Below are 13,278 nucleotides of genomic sequence, written 5' to 3'. Positions count from 1 at the left end.
TCATCTGCATGGCATGCTGTGGGAGTTTTCCTCATCTTATCTCTGCCCAGCCTGGGTAACATTATTAGGGTGGGCTAAACAGTGTCCTCATTGGAAAATCCCTCTGTGAAAGGATTCTTGCAAGCTACTGTGACTGTGTGGCTTGGTGGGCGTTGCACGTACACACTGGGCTGGTGAAGGCCTTTACAGTCACAGGATTTCAGAGGAAAGGCATTTTAAACATGGAAAACACTTTTATTTCATTAGTCTCAGGAGGCAAAAAGAGGATGACTGGAGTCAACCCATGAGGGGCTTCACTAAGATAACCATATCCTTCATTTTCCAGTGAAAATGATGCATCTTCTGAGAATGAGCGACTCTTAAGCCGGAGTATGGATAGTGATGAAGAAGCTGCAGTTGACAAGCAAGGGACTCCAGAGAGATGCTTGTTATCTTTAGTGCATTTGGCCAGAGATAAATCTTCTACAAGCAATAAATCAACTGGGGTAAGTGTACCTTGAGATTTAAAAATTGAGAGCCTTTTTCTACTTTTTTTTAAAGAAAAAAAATGTATGAACTATCAACCCCCCAAAATGCACAGTAGGGTAGATCAGACTGATTTACAAGAGCTTCTCCAGATAAATTTGTTATAGAATCTCCTTTGCATAATGACATATATGTATATGTGTAGTGTTCAGGGATAGAAATAAATGTTTCTACAAGACTAATTAATTTGCTTTTTTGAGTGTTATATTTTATAGTTTCAAGAAAGAAAAGACCCATATAACAGCAATCCCCTGTCATAGCTAATGCTAAGAAAATAAAATAATGAAGCAGGCTGGATTTGGCTGACAGCAGAACATCTGAGTACCTTGACCCAGCTGCATTGGTATTTCCACAGCAGAGATTTCTCAATGATATCTGGTGTTGTGCTTGGTTTCCATGTGGAATTTTGAAAAACAAACACATAGTTTGAAGGTGATTCCTGTGCTCTGAAGGACACTGTAATCCACTGTTTTGTTGTGGAAGGCCTTTGCTTCTTCCTGCTGAGCATGTCCTGCTCAGGGCTTTTTATCTTACTTGGAGTATTTTAAGGCACAGTTAAGGCCACACCTCACCCACACAACCTTTCAGTTTGTGTTAACATCCAACTACCCTTAAAAAGAAGGTGTCTGCTCTGATCTTTTAGTATTTCTAATTTATTTTAAAATGGCTACAGCTAGGTCCAAATCACATCATTAATATCAGATATCAAATCTGGTTTAAGAAAAAAATAGGTTTGAAAATGCACCTTTTAATATTTGCGTGTTTTAAATTGTTGGGAGAATCAGCTCAAAATTTCTAAAACACACCACTTTTCAGCTGAGATCAGACACACAAAATCTCAACACAAGTTAAACGGTTTTGTAGTTGTAGATATTTATGGCCATCTGAAAATAACTTACTATTTCAATGCTCACACTTTAAAGTTTGGGTTTTTGAGGTCTCTCTAAATATCCAACTTTATGATACTTCTGTAAGCACTGGCTTGAAATAGGATAATACACCTTGGGTAGTCATGAAATCAGAATATTCCATAAGAAGCAGGTTACCTTCAAAAGACCCTACATCATAGATACATTCTCCACAGTAATTTATATAGATAACTCATAAGTGCACCTAAAGCATGGACTACTTCTTCCAGACTTGTTCTAACACATCCTCATGGACTAAAGACTGCTGACAAGGCTGAAGACAGACTTTTCAATGAAAGAGCAGATTGCATCAAGATTCTCCACTCCATACCTAAGATGTCACAATTAAGCTGGTTGCCAGAAGTTAGAAAAGCAATAATTTTCTTCAGATTGGGAATTAAGTTACTAGCACAGGAAAGAGTACTCAGAGCACTTAGGGATAAAGAAAATTAGAGGCTTGCTATTAGCCAAGTCTTTTTCCTAGTTATACAAAAGCCCATTTGCAATGTGCAGCCACACAGAGGATCATCAGGCTAAACATTTCCTGTTTGCTTTCAGCTTAAGTTTTAAACCCCCCACCATCATCTGGCTGTGGTAAAAAGAGCATCTTGCATAATTCTTCAAGGAATTACTCAACCTGCTTCTTTACCCTAGAACTGGAGGGAGAATGAAAATAAGCACCCAATAGTTTTCTTAGGAGGGGTTTTAATAAACCCCATTAAATTTCCCAGGTTCAAGGTTCTGAAACAGGTGATCCAAGCCTACAGTGGCAACACAACTGACTGAGCACAGGGAAGTTGCAGGAGGAAGGGGTGAAGGACACTCGGTGCCCGCACTGCGTTTCCCCGTGGCACGATGCGCTCGCACTGCGCCGCCAGGCGCGCTCCAGCTGGAGCGGCCACTCTGCGCTCTCCAGCTGCAATTCCATCAATCCACGTCACTGATGCACCTCGCCCCTCACTGCCCAAATAAAGTGAGGGAAATCTTGCCACAAAACCAAGTGCTGAAAGCAGAGCTCTTATTCAAGCCTCGTTCACAGTGAAAAGTGACAAATTTGTGGAGATAATGCTAGAGTCCTGTCAAAAAGACAGCTTTTCAGCTTTTCTAATGAGAGCTGGCTCAGGGAAGAAAATTTCAGTCCCTGAGAGCTCATGACATTTTGACATTTGTTTTCACTCCACATCGAATCCAAAGCCAAAACTTGAGAATATTTTGCTAAATGAAACTATATTAAAGTGTCCATTTTTAGCTTGAAAAATGTCAGATTTTCAGTCTTGTTTCTTTCTTGTCAAAAATGACTAGATCCCCCTGGACGTCAGATTTTTCCTCTCTAAAACGTCACTTTTTTTTTCTTAATCTATCTGTAAAATATTTCAGTTAATTAGTAATGCACTAAGCAGGTCTACATCAAGAGACAGAAAGGAAGAGCCCCTCCTCTACAGTCCTTTTAGATTGTTGGAAGAAGGCAATTTCAGTCTGAATTTAATTCCAGTCCTGACCTGGTTTACCTAGGCATTCCTACATTCTTCATTGTATGTATGGTACAAGAATTATCCTCATTCTCAGGAGTTGGAGCAGAAAGGTACTGGCTCTCAAAAAAAGTCTAGAAGTTGAGATGAAAGATCTCTAGCAGTGGCAAGTGAAATCAGAAATATGTTTATGCTTCATGGAATAATTGCTGTGTCATTTTCTTTGAGTCTTAGAAAAGGACCTTTGAGGACACTGTGTGATAGCCCCATGAAATGGAGAGGTCCCACAGACTTTCCACTGCTGTCTGCTAATTGTTTAATCTTGTAACTGAATAATTAATGATATAAATCTCTTCTCATTTAGATTCAAAGTCGAAGGAAAAAGATACTTGACGTGTATGCTAACGTATGTGACGTTGCAGAAGGTGAGTGAACAATTTGTGCCTGTGTTAAAATGTGCAATCAGATCATGAGCATTTGCTATAAAGTAAGAAAGGCTTCTGGCTATCTATGGAAAATAGTCCCAAACCAGGGAGGTCCCTCTGTAGGCAGATTTGTATTCACTTGCCAGGAGCCCTGTGGTCAGCCCTGACCCCAGAGCTGCCCAGGCTGGCCTTGGGCTGGAGCAGGCCACGGCTTCTCTCCGGGCATGTGCATGGCCGGCCTTCCTGTGGAGAGCAGCAAGAGTTGGGGTGGGCTGTGCTGGGACACACAAGCAGACCAAGATGAGGGAAGCAGTTTTGCATTCCCCATCTAGAGGAAACCTGAGGTCTTATTTCTTTAGATAACAGATTTTAAAAAGTTACAAATATGAAAGTGTGATTTGGGGAAGGTCAGGATTGAGGGTAAGACACAAATCTCAACCTACTCTGCTTCTCTAAATTCTGTCCCACATCTCACAACAAAATGTGGAGTTTCCAGGCTGTAAGTGTTTTGACTCTGCTTAGCACTTGACTACCTGAACTGTTCTAGCCGGATATATAAATTAAGTTCCCTGCAGAACAGGAGCTGCGACTGCATTTACTTTACACACACACACACGCACACACACACACACACACTTTGTGTGCACATTTATGAGTATGCTGTAATTCAGGGAGCTCTGTCTTCCATCAGATTATTTCTGATGGGTAAGAAGCAGGAAAACTACAGAAGCAAAAGTCTGGTTTGGGAAAAATGCTGTAGCTGGTTCTCTCCTCTGTTTTCTGAACATGAATACATAGAAAATATGTCCAGGAGAAAATAGCCTTTTCCCCACAGGATGAATGTTAAATCCTCCCTAGAGATTCACAATAGTAATGACAGTTCAGCACTTGCAGGGATGTTTATGCTTGCATCTGGCATCATTGCTTCACCTCTCTTCTCACTTTCCTACGAGGACCACTTTCAATTACAAATATGTTTCAGCAGCTGCTGGTGACAGTCTCAGGGAAGGGTCAAAGCTGTCTCTGGAGCTCAAACACTGAGCCTGACGTGTAGGAGTTTATTAATGGGGCTGCTCACTAGGGACATAGTTGCAATATACTTTTTCTAACAGCTAGTAAATTGTTGAAGGAAAGGGCAGAGCCATGGGAATTCATACAACCTGTCTGTGACTTCTTTTCCAGGCAGCTTTTTACCCTAATTATGATGTTCTACTGTCATTATGAAGAATTAATTTGGCAATATGCAATAGTAACTTTGGACCTAGACATAATCATGTACTATCACTTATAGATTTTAGCCGTATTCATTGCTAACAGTGTAATCTGTTGTACTTTAATAAATGTCAAGACTTGTACCCAGAGGCACCTGACAATCTCCCCATCCCTTTGCAGGTCTGAGCCCTACAGAGCTGCCATTTGACTGCCTGGAGAAGACCAGCCGAATGCTGAGCTCCACCTACAACACGGAGAAGGCCATAGTGAAGACGTGGCGTCACCTGGCCGAGAGCTTTGGGCTGAAGCGGGACGAGATTGGCGGCATGACGGACGGCATGCAGCTCTTCGACCGCATCAGCACGGCGGGCTACAGCATCCCAGAGCTGCTCACCAAACTGGTGCAGATCGAGCGGCTGGATGCCGTGGAATCCTTGTGTGCAGACATTCTGGAGTGGGCACAAGCAATGCCGGCTCCTGAACCAGCAGGGACGTCCTGACACGCCTGCCTGGGGCCTGCACCTCCACATCAGAAGTGTGATTCCAGTAAGCACTGCATCAAAGACTTTGGACTAAAGACCATTGATGCTTTTCCTACACAATTGCTCACCATAGCCAATGGGAAGTTCTTCTCTTTGACTTCTAAAAGTGAAGTAACACATCCACCAAATCGAGAGCAAAAATTTCCCAAGAAGCTTGGCATGAAACATGTCATGAAACAAAATGATCGTGTTAAAAAGTTGCTGATAATAAGCAGAGACACAAACATCCATTTTTCAGTCTGTGTATGAGTGGGAGGGCAAATAACCCTTCAGGAAAGGCATTGAATAGTTCTCTGAAAAGAGAACTATTAGGGCTCTTAGGGCTTCGTTCAATGGTTCAATGGTTTAACAGTTACAGTCAGAAGCAGTACCACACCTACAGTATCAATTAATACACATTAGGCACATACATTTCTATCTGCCCCAACCAGTTCCATTTTCTACACTTACTATGGGTTTGTTGAATCTAGAATTATGTGCATTATGTGCATAGGTGCATATGCACAGTCCTCAGATTGACTAACTATGCTACATGGAAAAAGAGTCACCATAATTTACAGATTGAAGTGCTTCAAAACAATCTACATAATGCACATTAATGCACTCTTGGTCCATTCTGACATTTCAGAAATTATAAATTCAAGTAGCTGACTTGCTGAGGACAGGCTGGTTAGCAAGTGGGCAGTAAAAGTGGGCAGTTACTCCTTGCAAGTGGAGAGCAAAATCTTCTTTACTGTTAAGAAAAAAGCAAAACCAAAACCAGATTGTCCACTACCATTAAGATATACTTTTCCAATGATGACATCTATATATCAAATTATATTCAAGCCAGAGGAATTCCAGACAACAGTGATGCACATGTGACACAAAGAGCAAAAAGAGTGGATTTCTTTAGTGACCCTTGAGATGCGGAGGAAAAAGTGTTTTTAATGCTATACTCTTGTAAGCCTAGACCATGAGCACAGAATCCACCAGTGACATTAAACTCATCTGGAAGGTAATGCATTACTGTGAGTTTGTGAAGTACAAAATTTGACCTAATTTGGTTTTCTTTTAACTAATGTCTGATTTTCACAATTAAAATTTATCTAAAATTCATTCAGACCACAGGTCAGTGTCTTCTACCAAACCTATTTGCCTAATTTGTAGCCAAAATAGTGATGATGGATTTCACCAAATGTAACCACTAAATTAAGAGATGTGTCAATTACAAAAGTTACTTAAATTCCAAAATGCATGACTGAACAAAATGCTATTAAAAATATTTACTATTACCCAGAATTTAACAACCAGAATTCCATCACTTAGTAACTAGATCTTATTTATGATAGTATCATAATTGTGCAAAACATTTATCATCACCCTTTAACATCTATATTTAGTATTGTTTCAGCACTTGATTTGTATATCAGGGAAGTAAATACTGCAACATAAAACCTATCCCTCTCGTTATTCTTTTTCCACCCTTTCTTTGATATCATAACACACTCTTCATTAATCTGCATATGCCAAATTTGGTAAGATTTTAACTCTTCTTTCAATGATGCAGCAAGCTGCACTTATTTGAAATTTAACTAGCTGATTGATGTTGAATTTAGGTGTGAAATTCTTGTCTTAAAATCAATGACAAATTCATACTGATTTCAACAGGCTTCAATAAGATTTCTAGATATGTTTACAGTTCAGCAATCTTCAACATCATTCTCAAGACCGTGAATTTGCAGGTTTTACTATTGCTACTAGAATTAAAAAGAAACAAAAGTGAAAGAAAGAAAGAAAGAAAGGAAGGAAGGGAAAAAAAACCTAAGCATCAAAAGTCATTTTTTCTTGTGCCAGTGTAACTGCAGTGTTATTCAGTGGACTGCCTCCTATGTTTTATACACCATTTACAACAACACATCACATATTTGTTAAAAGGAAGACAAAGAAGATAGAGGAATCTTCTTTTTATGTTTATTGGGCCATGAAAAGTTAGGGTTTTGAAACTGATGGTGCCAATGCAAACACAGACTATTTAACATTATTTTATTTAGTACACAGTATTTTTATTGTTATACAAGAGATGTACAGGATTGAAAAAGGAATCCTGTAGGTCTTGCCAAAGCTTACTTTCTAATAACTTTGTTTAATGCTGTATATATAACTTATTACATTGTAAAATATGAACATAAAATATACTAATAAAAGAAAGAGGTCAAACACAGTTGTATTGCCATTTCTTTGATTAAATAGCACATTGCCTTATAAATCTGTCATTAAATAGGTTAGCCAAGGGCTGGCAGGCACATTCCTGTGGTATGGGAGTGTCTTGTTAACACACATGGAGCAATCTTTGCATTCCTGTAGGATACTGATTCTCTACATCACTTGGGAAGCAGAAACCATTTTGTCAAGAGAATTTGTATTCAGTATTTCACCTTGAAGGTAATGTGAAAATGCCAAGCCCCTTGCCATTCTTCATAGAATCTGTACGTTTTTATCTGTGTACTGAGAACTCTGCAGACTCTGAGACTGGTGAGTAATGTCACAGTAACAGTACCCTCATTACCATGTCTTCATTCTGCATTTCTAAATTAGCACTACTTCACAACATTACCAGAAATCTTAACTGGATGCTTTCATTTCATGACAGGATAATTGTGTTCTGCAGTCTTAGCCTGCACAGGTGGGACCACCAGAAGAATGGCAAGCTTCTGTAAAAAAAAAAAAAAAAAACAAAACCAAAAGCAAAAACAAAAGCAAAAACAAAAAAAAACAACAACAAAAAAAAAACAACAGAGCCCCAAGCTGAATTTCCCCCAGACTGAACTACTTACTACCTTGTAAGACTTTCCTCACCTTATCCCAGCTTCCTAGCCTGACCAATGTTGTCCCAGTTTTTTTCCTTAGAGAAACTTGCTGGGCTTTGCAGACTTTCTGATTTCTGGTTGCAATCAGGGACTGTCCTCTACACAGTGTTCAGTATCTGATGGTCCCAGACTGATGACATAAATAAAGAGAGGTGAGCTGGGCAGGAAAGGGTAGGTCCCAGCTTTGCAGTATAAAGCAACAACAGCTGAATGCCTTTGTATGCTATAATTTGGGATAATTAAATATTCACATTATTCATGAACAAAGAATAATATGCATAAATGCCCAGAAGTATGGGTTGGATTATAAACTGAAAAGGCATGCCAGTTCCATTTCTCCCTGTCAAACTCTAAGCTTCAGACACTTCAGCAATTCTTCTTTCCATTAGGGAAGGTGCAATTAAGAGAAAAATTCCTACTGTTGCAGGTGAAAATCATTACCCATAGGTACCTCAATGATTCCTGTATTCAGAAGTCACTCTTCTGCAAGCAAGCTCTATACTTGTTTTGATAATAAAAAAGAAAAATTGAGCCCATGCCCTCATTATATATGGGAGATGCTTCCTAGTGCACATTTCACTAAATCTATTAATATAAACAGGGCAAGAATGGACTGTCTCAGGCTATATCTAGTTCTAGATGCACAATACTGCATATATATTCTATCCCCACATCCAAATAAGTGCTTTTGATTATTTATTGTGATGTGATTTATAATGCATAGCACTGGCTACCTCAGGCATTAATTTATCACTATCAACTACTCTTCAAGGACAGAAAAATGTTGATTCCTTTTTGCCACTCTTCTGCGCATCCAGACTGTCTGAATACTTAGGGAAGAATGGTAAAAAACCTTTGCATGCACTGCTGCAGAAGGCATCAGTGATTAGCTGTTACACAGGGCACACAGAGGCATCTCATTTGCTCATCTGCTTTATTTTTTTTAAATTTTTATTTTTGTTAATTTTTTAAAAATAATTGGGGCTGCTATAATAACAAGCTTGTATAATAGCAAGACAATTCAGGAATTTTCCAACTTAATCTACCACATAGAAGTAAACAAAAAATCAGGAGAAGGTAGTGCTGAAGACTTTAGTAGAAAGACAAGTGAATCAGGAAGGAAACAGAGTTCAGCTTCTGAAATTCAGCCTTGGTATGCAAGACTGCTGTGAAAAGAAATCCTCCTCACATTTTTTCACTTCAGCAGGGAGGAGGACAAATCAAGCAGACATCCAATTGCTACTTTGTGGCTTCAAAGGATCATAAACTGAGAAAACATGTTTAATTGCATTTCTTATATAAATAACTCTTGAATCCACACACTAGAATATTGCTTCTTCTGAAGCAAAAACCCAGTCTGGCAACATTAGTTATCTCTAACCTTCTTCAAAAGCCTGCTACTTTTCCAAAAAGCTGATGTGTGGGTGGGATATTATGCTCCTGTTTGAAACTCTACTGTATTATACTTTTTTTCTGCCTGAGGCTGGAAAGATTATTTTTACTTATTTTTTTCTCTATAATTAAGTGTACTAAGGATGCCATTTTATGGAGCTGAAGATGATCTTAAAGTAAACTTATTAGTAGGAATGGTTTTTGTGCTGACCTTTCAATTATTGTTAGGAGTATCCTGGCCACTGAATTTGCAGCCCTAGCTTGGGTACATCTATCAGAGCAATTACTTACCAATAAGCTGCAGTGATCAGAGAGACATGCTATATTCAGGGGGATATTCCTTGGGTCCAGTCTAAATATGCTTGAGTAATGGGCACAAAGAGAACTGGTTTCTGGGAAAAATATATATAGCTTCTCAGATCCCTTTTCCCCAGTTAATTCTCTCAGTGTGACTTTAGAGATCAGAATATCTTGTTATGTCTTGTTACATTTCAATTTGGGATGGTTCAAAAAAATAAGTACCTAAAAGCAAGCAAACAGAACGTGATTTTGTTCAAAGCTATCTCTTCTAGTAGTAACAAGATACACTTGCTTTCAAACTTAAGTAAAAAACCTAAGTCTAATAAACAAAGATATTCCTAACCATGGTCAGAAGATGGCATTCAAGGGTTTCATCAGCCCAAACACAAGATGGATAGCGGTGGTTTTGACACAACACACTACAAGAGTCAGTGTCACACATAAAGCTGATCACTTTTGGAGACCTACACACAAGCAAGAGCCCATCTCAGTGCTCTTCAGGGATGTGTAATAGCCAGGATCTCAATGCTGCACAACACTATTACTCTTACAATAATTTCTGTGAGTTTAAAAATCATTCAGAGGAACACAAGTGGTCACTGATCTGCCATTGTAGTCCCTTTAACCATTTGCAAAGTGGAAAATTACCAAATTGTTTCACAGATCAAAATTTCCAGCTTTCTGTATTACATTTAAATACATTATCCTGCAGATAAATGCTTTTTATCAGATCATCAATCTCCAAAGCCATATAAGTTTTAGGTGAAAAATTCAGTATATAATTAAAGGATTCAGTGTAACAGCTCTGAATTATGAGCTCTACTTACAGCTCCTTTTAAATCTGGTCTGGTAAGTTAAATCATATATTTTAGACATTGATGCTGACCACGAATAGAAGTCCTTCAAAATTTGTTGCCTTCGGCATACTTTCACCTTCCAGGTAAATTTATCTGCTACAAGAAACCTTTCCCTATTATATATATCAAATTCAGCTATATAACATTAGAAAGAGATGCAAGCCAGTCATGCTCAGGAGAATGGGAAAATAACTGTGAAATCCCACTTTCAGACCTTTTATCAGCTGGTGAAAGTCACAGATATGAAGAGATAGAGCACAACTGTGCAGGTTGGGTAATGTAAGCCTACTTTATTTAGCTATGCCAAGCTTTTGAAAATACAAGTGTCCTGTGCCCAGGGAACAATCTTTATCACAGATTTGCTAAATCTAGGCTCTGTAGATGAGGTCTGAAAAATTTATCAATAGGAAACCTTTTATAAACAGCAAGGGTGATTACAATTCTACAATAGACAGGCCTGTAAGAAAAAAAAAAAGGGAAATTATTTTTCATCATATTTGATAGTCTTTTCTGGTAGGAAAACTGTCTCAACATAAAGAGATGCAATACTCATGTTGACTTTCTCAAGCTTTTTTTCAAAAAAACCCAGCAAGACAAAATTGTGTGTTAATTCTTTATTTTTCCTTAAATTAGTAGGTTGTGACTACAAGAAATTTTCTTTATTTCATGCCAGTGATGGTAGCTGATCACTTTTGGAGACCTACACACAAGCAAGACAAGGCAGAATGTAGCCAGTTTGAAGCTCTGTGTTCTGACTGATCAGCTCACAGGAAGTGTGAGGGTCCCTGCCTTTCTTTTAAGGTCAAGTGGTCATCATGTCTCTTGCTTCCCCTCAAATTCTCTCCCAAAAATGGTTGAAAAATTATATACTTTGGATGAATATTAATTTACCTCTTGACAGAGGTGTTTGGCATATCTAAAATAGCAGATTCTTCTGCAGGAAACCAGAAAACTGAAATCACATGCACCATGTTTCCTTAGGGAACAGGGAGCTGCAGGAAATAGCTAGAGGTACAGTTAACTTTTTCAAACATCTCTTGTAGACAGTTTTCTGGAAGAAAGGTAAAGTAGAAGAAATTTAGATACTCATAGTATCTAAATGCCACAAAAGCAGAAAAATACCCAGGAAATTCTGGGCTCCATCTGAGTGGGAAAGACAATACAAAGAGGTGCCCAAAGTGTGGCCAACTTGACAGAAATCTATCATTTCCAAAAGCCAAAACAAGTCCACAAATGACAGCAGGGAATGCAACTGGCTTCCTCTCTTCCCCTCCCCCACAGAGACTGCCAAGGTCACTCAGGGGAATGATAACAGGATGATAACAGGATGGGGATGTTTGAGCAAGGCCATGACAAGGGCTGGTGTGAACAACTGGGGTGGGCTGGCTCAAAAGGCAAATGTTCAGGGCAGGGATGCCTCTCACCAGACCAAGGGTCTCAATGCCCCATCTAACCTGGCCTTGAAAAATCTGCATAAGATCAAAATGACAAGGCTAATGCTTACATTGTTAATATACTGCATTAATATTTAACAGATTGGAAAACCCTTTTATTTTGCATTTTAACAGAAACCTAACATTTAGATCATAAAAACTTGAAATTAGCTGTGATTCAACTTTCTAGAGTGTAAACAATACTGTATATAAACCACAAGGGACCAATATTAAAAACTACACCATACTCAATGTGTATTTTTTAAGTGCATTACCTTTGCCATTATTAGATGACCACCTTGTGTTAAATTGGGATCCCAAGGAAGATCAATATATTAAACTACAGCAACGAAGGCTGAAAATTAAGAGCACAATCAACGTTCTTGTGGAGATAAGAAAGCCAGCAACTTTCTACAGGTTTTTTTTGTTATTGATTTTTGTAGTACTTTTAAATGGTAGTGGATGGAGAAGCACATGAGGACTGAGAATATTCTTCCTAAATAACAGGATTTTGTCTCCAGCCAAAGGTATATGCAAGCTTTTGCACTGCTGGTGAATTTGACAGAAACCCAAAACTACTCACGAAGAAATACTTATTTCAAAATGTAATTGATTGTGAGGAAATTCTTTTATCTGTGATTAGTGTTATTTAAAAATTACCTAGAGTTAGTTTCCTGCCAAGAGAGTGCACAGTGCTTGCTCTCTCTTCTAGACATACTTGATGCCAAATCTGGTGTAGACTCCTTTCATAGAAAAGCTTGTTAGAAATGTTAAGTCAAATTGCTAGAAAAATATTTGCAGTTAGGATTCAATTTCAAAGACCAGTTCATAGACTTCTGGTAAAAAACAACAACAACAACAAAAACACCTACCTCGCCCCCCCCAAAAGACAAAACCAAACCAAACCAAATAAAAAAACCTCAGCCAACCAACCAAAACTCACCAAACCAAAACCAACCAAATAAGGCAAAAAATGAGAAATAAAAATTCTCTGAAGTTTTATACTGATGTCAGTGTTAGTCAAAGACTGAAATACAGCAGATCTTTAAGCTTTAACTGCATTTTCAGTTTTTTAAATAGAGATTTTCAGTAATTACAGTACAAATCAGCAATGGAACACTTATTTCTATTTTTAGAAGTATCCTATTTCCAATTTGTGTAAGAACTTCTAAACACTGAACTGTGGCAGACAAAAAATATATTCATACTCAAAAAAGAAATGTGGGTACTGTGAAGAATGTATTGCAAATTAAAACAAAATGCAGCAGAAGCAATAAAATATTTTATGTTACAGATTACTATTGCCAACCATTTTAAGAAATGCTTTTATTTACATTTGCAAAGATATTATCATTCCAAGTTGCAC

The 13,278-nt window shown here is 38.3% G+C and overlaps 1 protein-coding gene across 2 annotated transcripts in view; it reads left to right on the top strand.

Moving 5' to 3' along the window:
* Positions 1-7,249, top strand: part of EDAR (ectodysplasin A receptor) — a 71,956-nt gene extending 64,707 nt beyond the window's left edge. For both annotated transcript variants that reach the window (XM_058825727.1, XM_058825726.1), the window contains exons 10-12: positions 326-485; positions 3,267-3,327; positions 4,720-7,249. In XM_058825727.1, coding sequence (XP_058681710.1) covers positions 326-485; positions 3,267-3,327; positions 4,720-5,039 — 541 coding nt within the window. In that variant the 3' untranslated portion in view covers positions 5,040-7,249. The remainder of the gene's footprint in view (positions 1-325; positions 486-3,266; positions 3,328-4,719) is intronic.
* Positions 7,250-13,278: the final 6,029 nt, after the last annotated feature.

The sequence above is a fragment of the Ammospiza caudacuta genome, chromosome 2 (assembly GCF_027887145.1).
Source record: "Ammospiza caudacuta isolate bAmmCau1 chromosome 2, bAmmCau1.pri, whole genome shotgun sequence".
NCBI classification, from domain to species: Eukaryota; Metazoa; Chordata; class Aves; order Passeriformes; family Passerellidae; genus Ammospiza; species Ammospiza caudacuta.
Note: the sequence above shows the minus strand (reverse complement) of the source record. Positions and strands in the feature narration are given on the sequence as shown.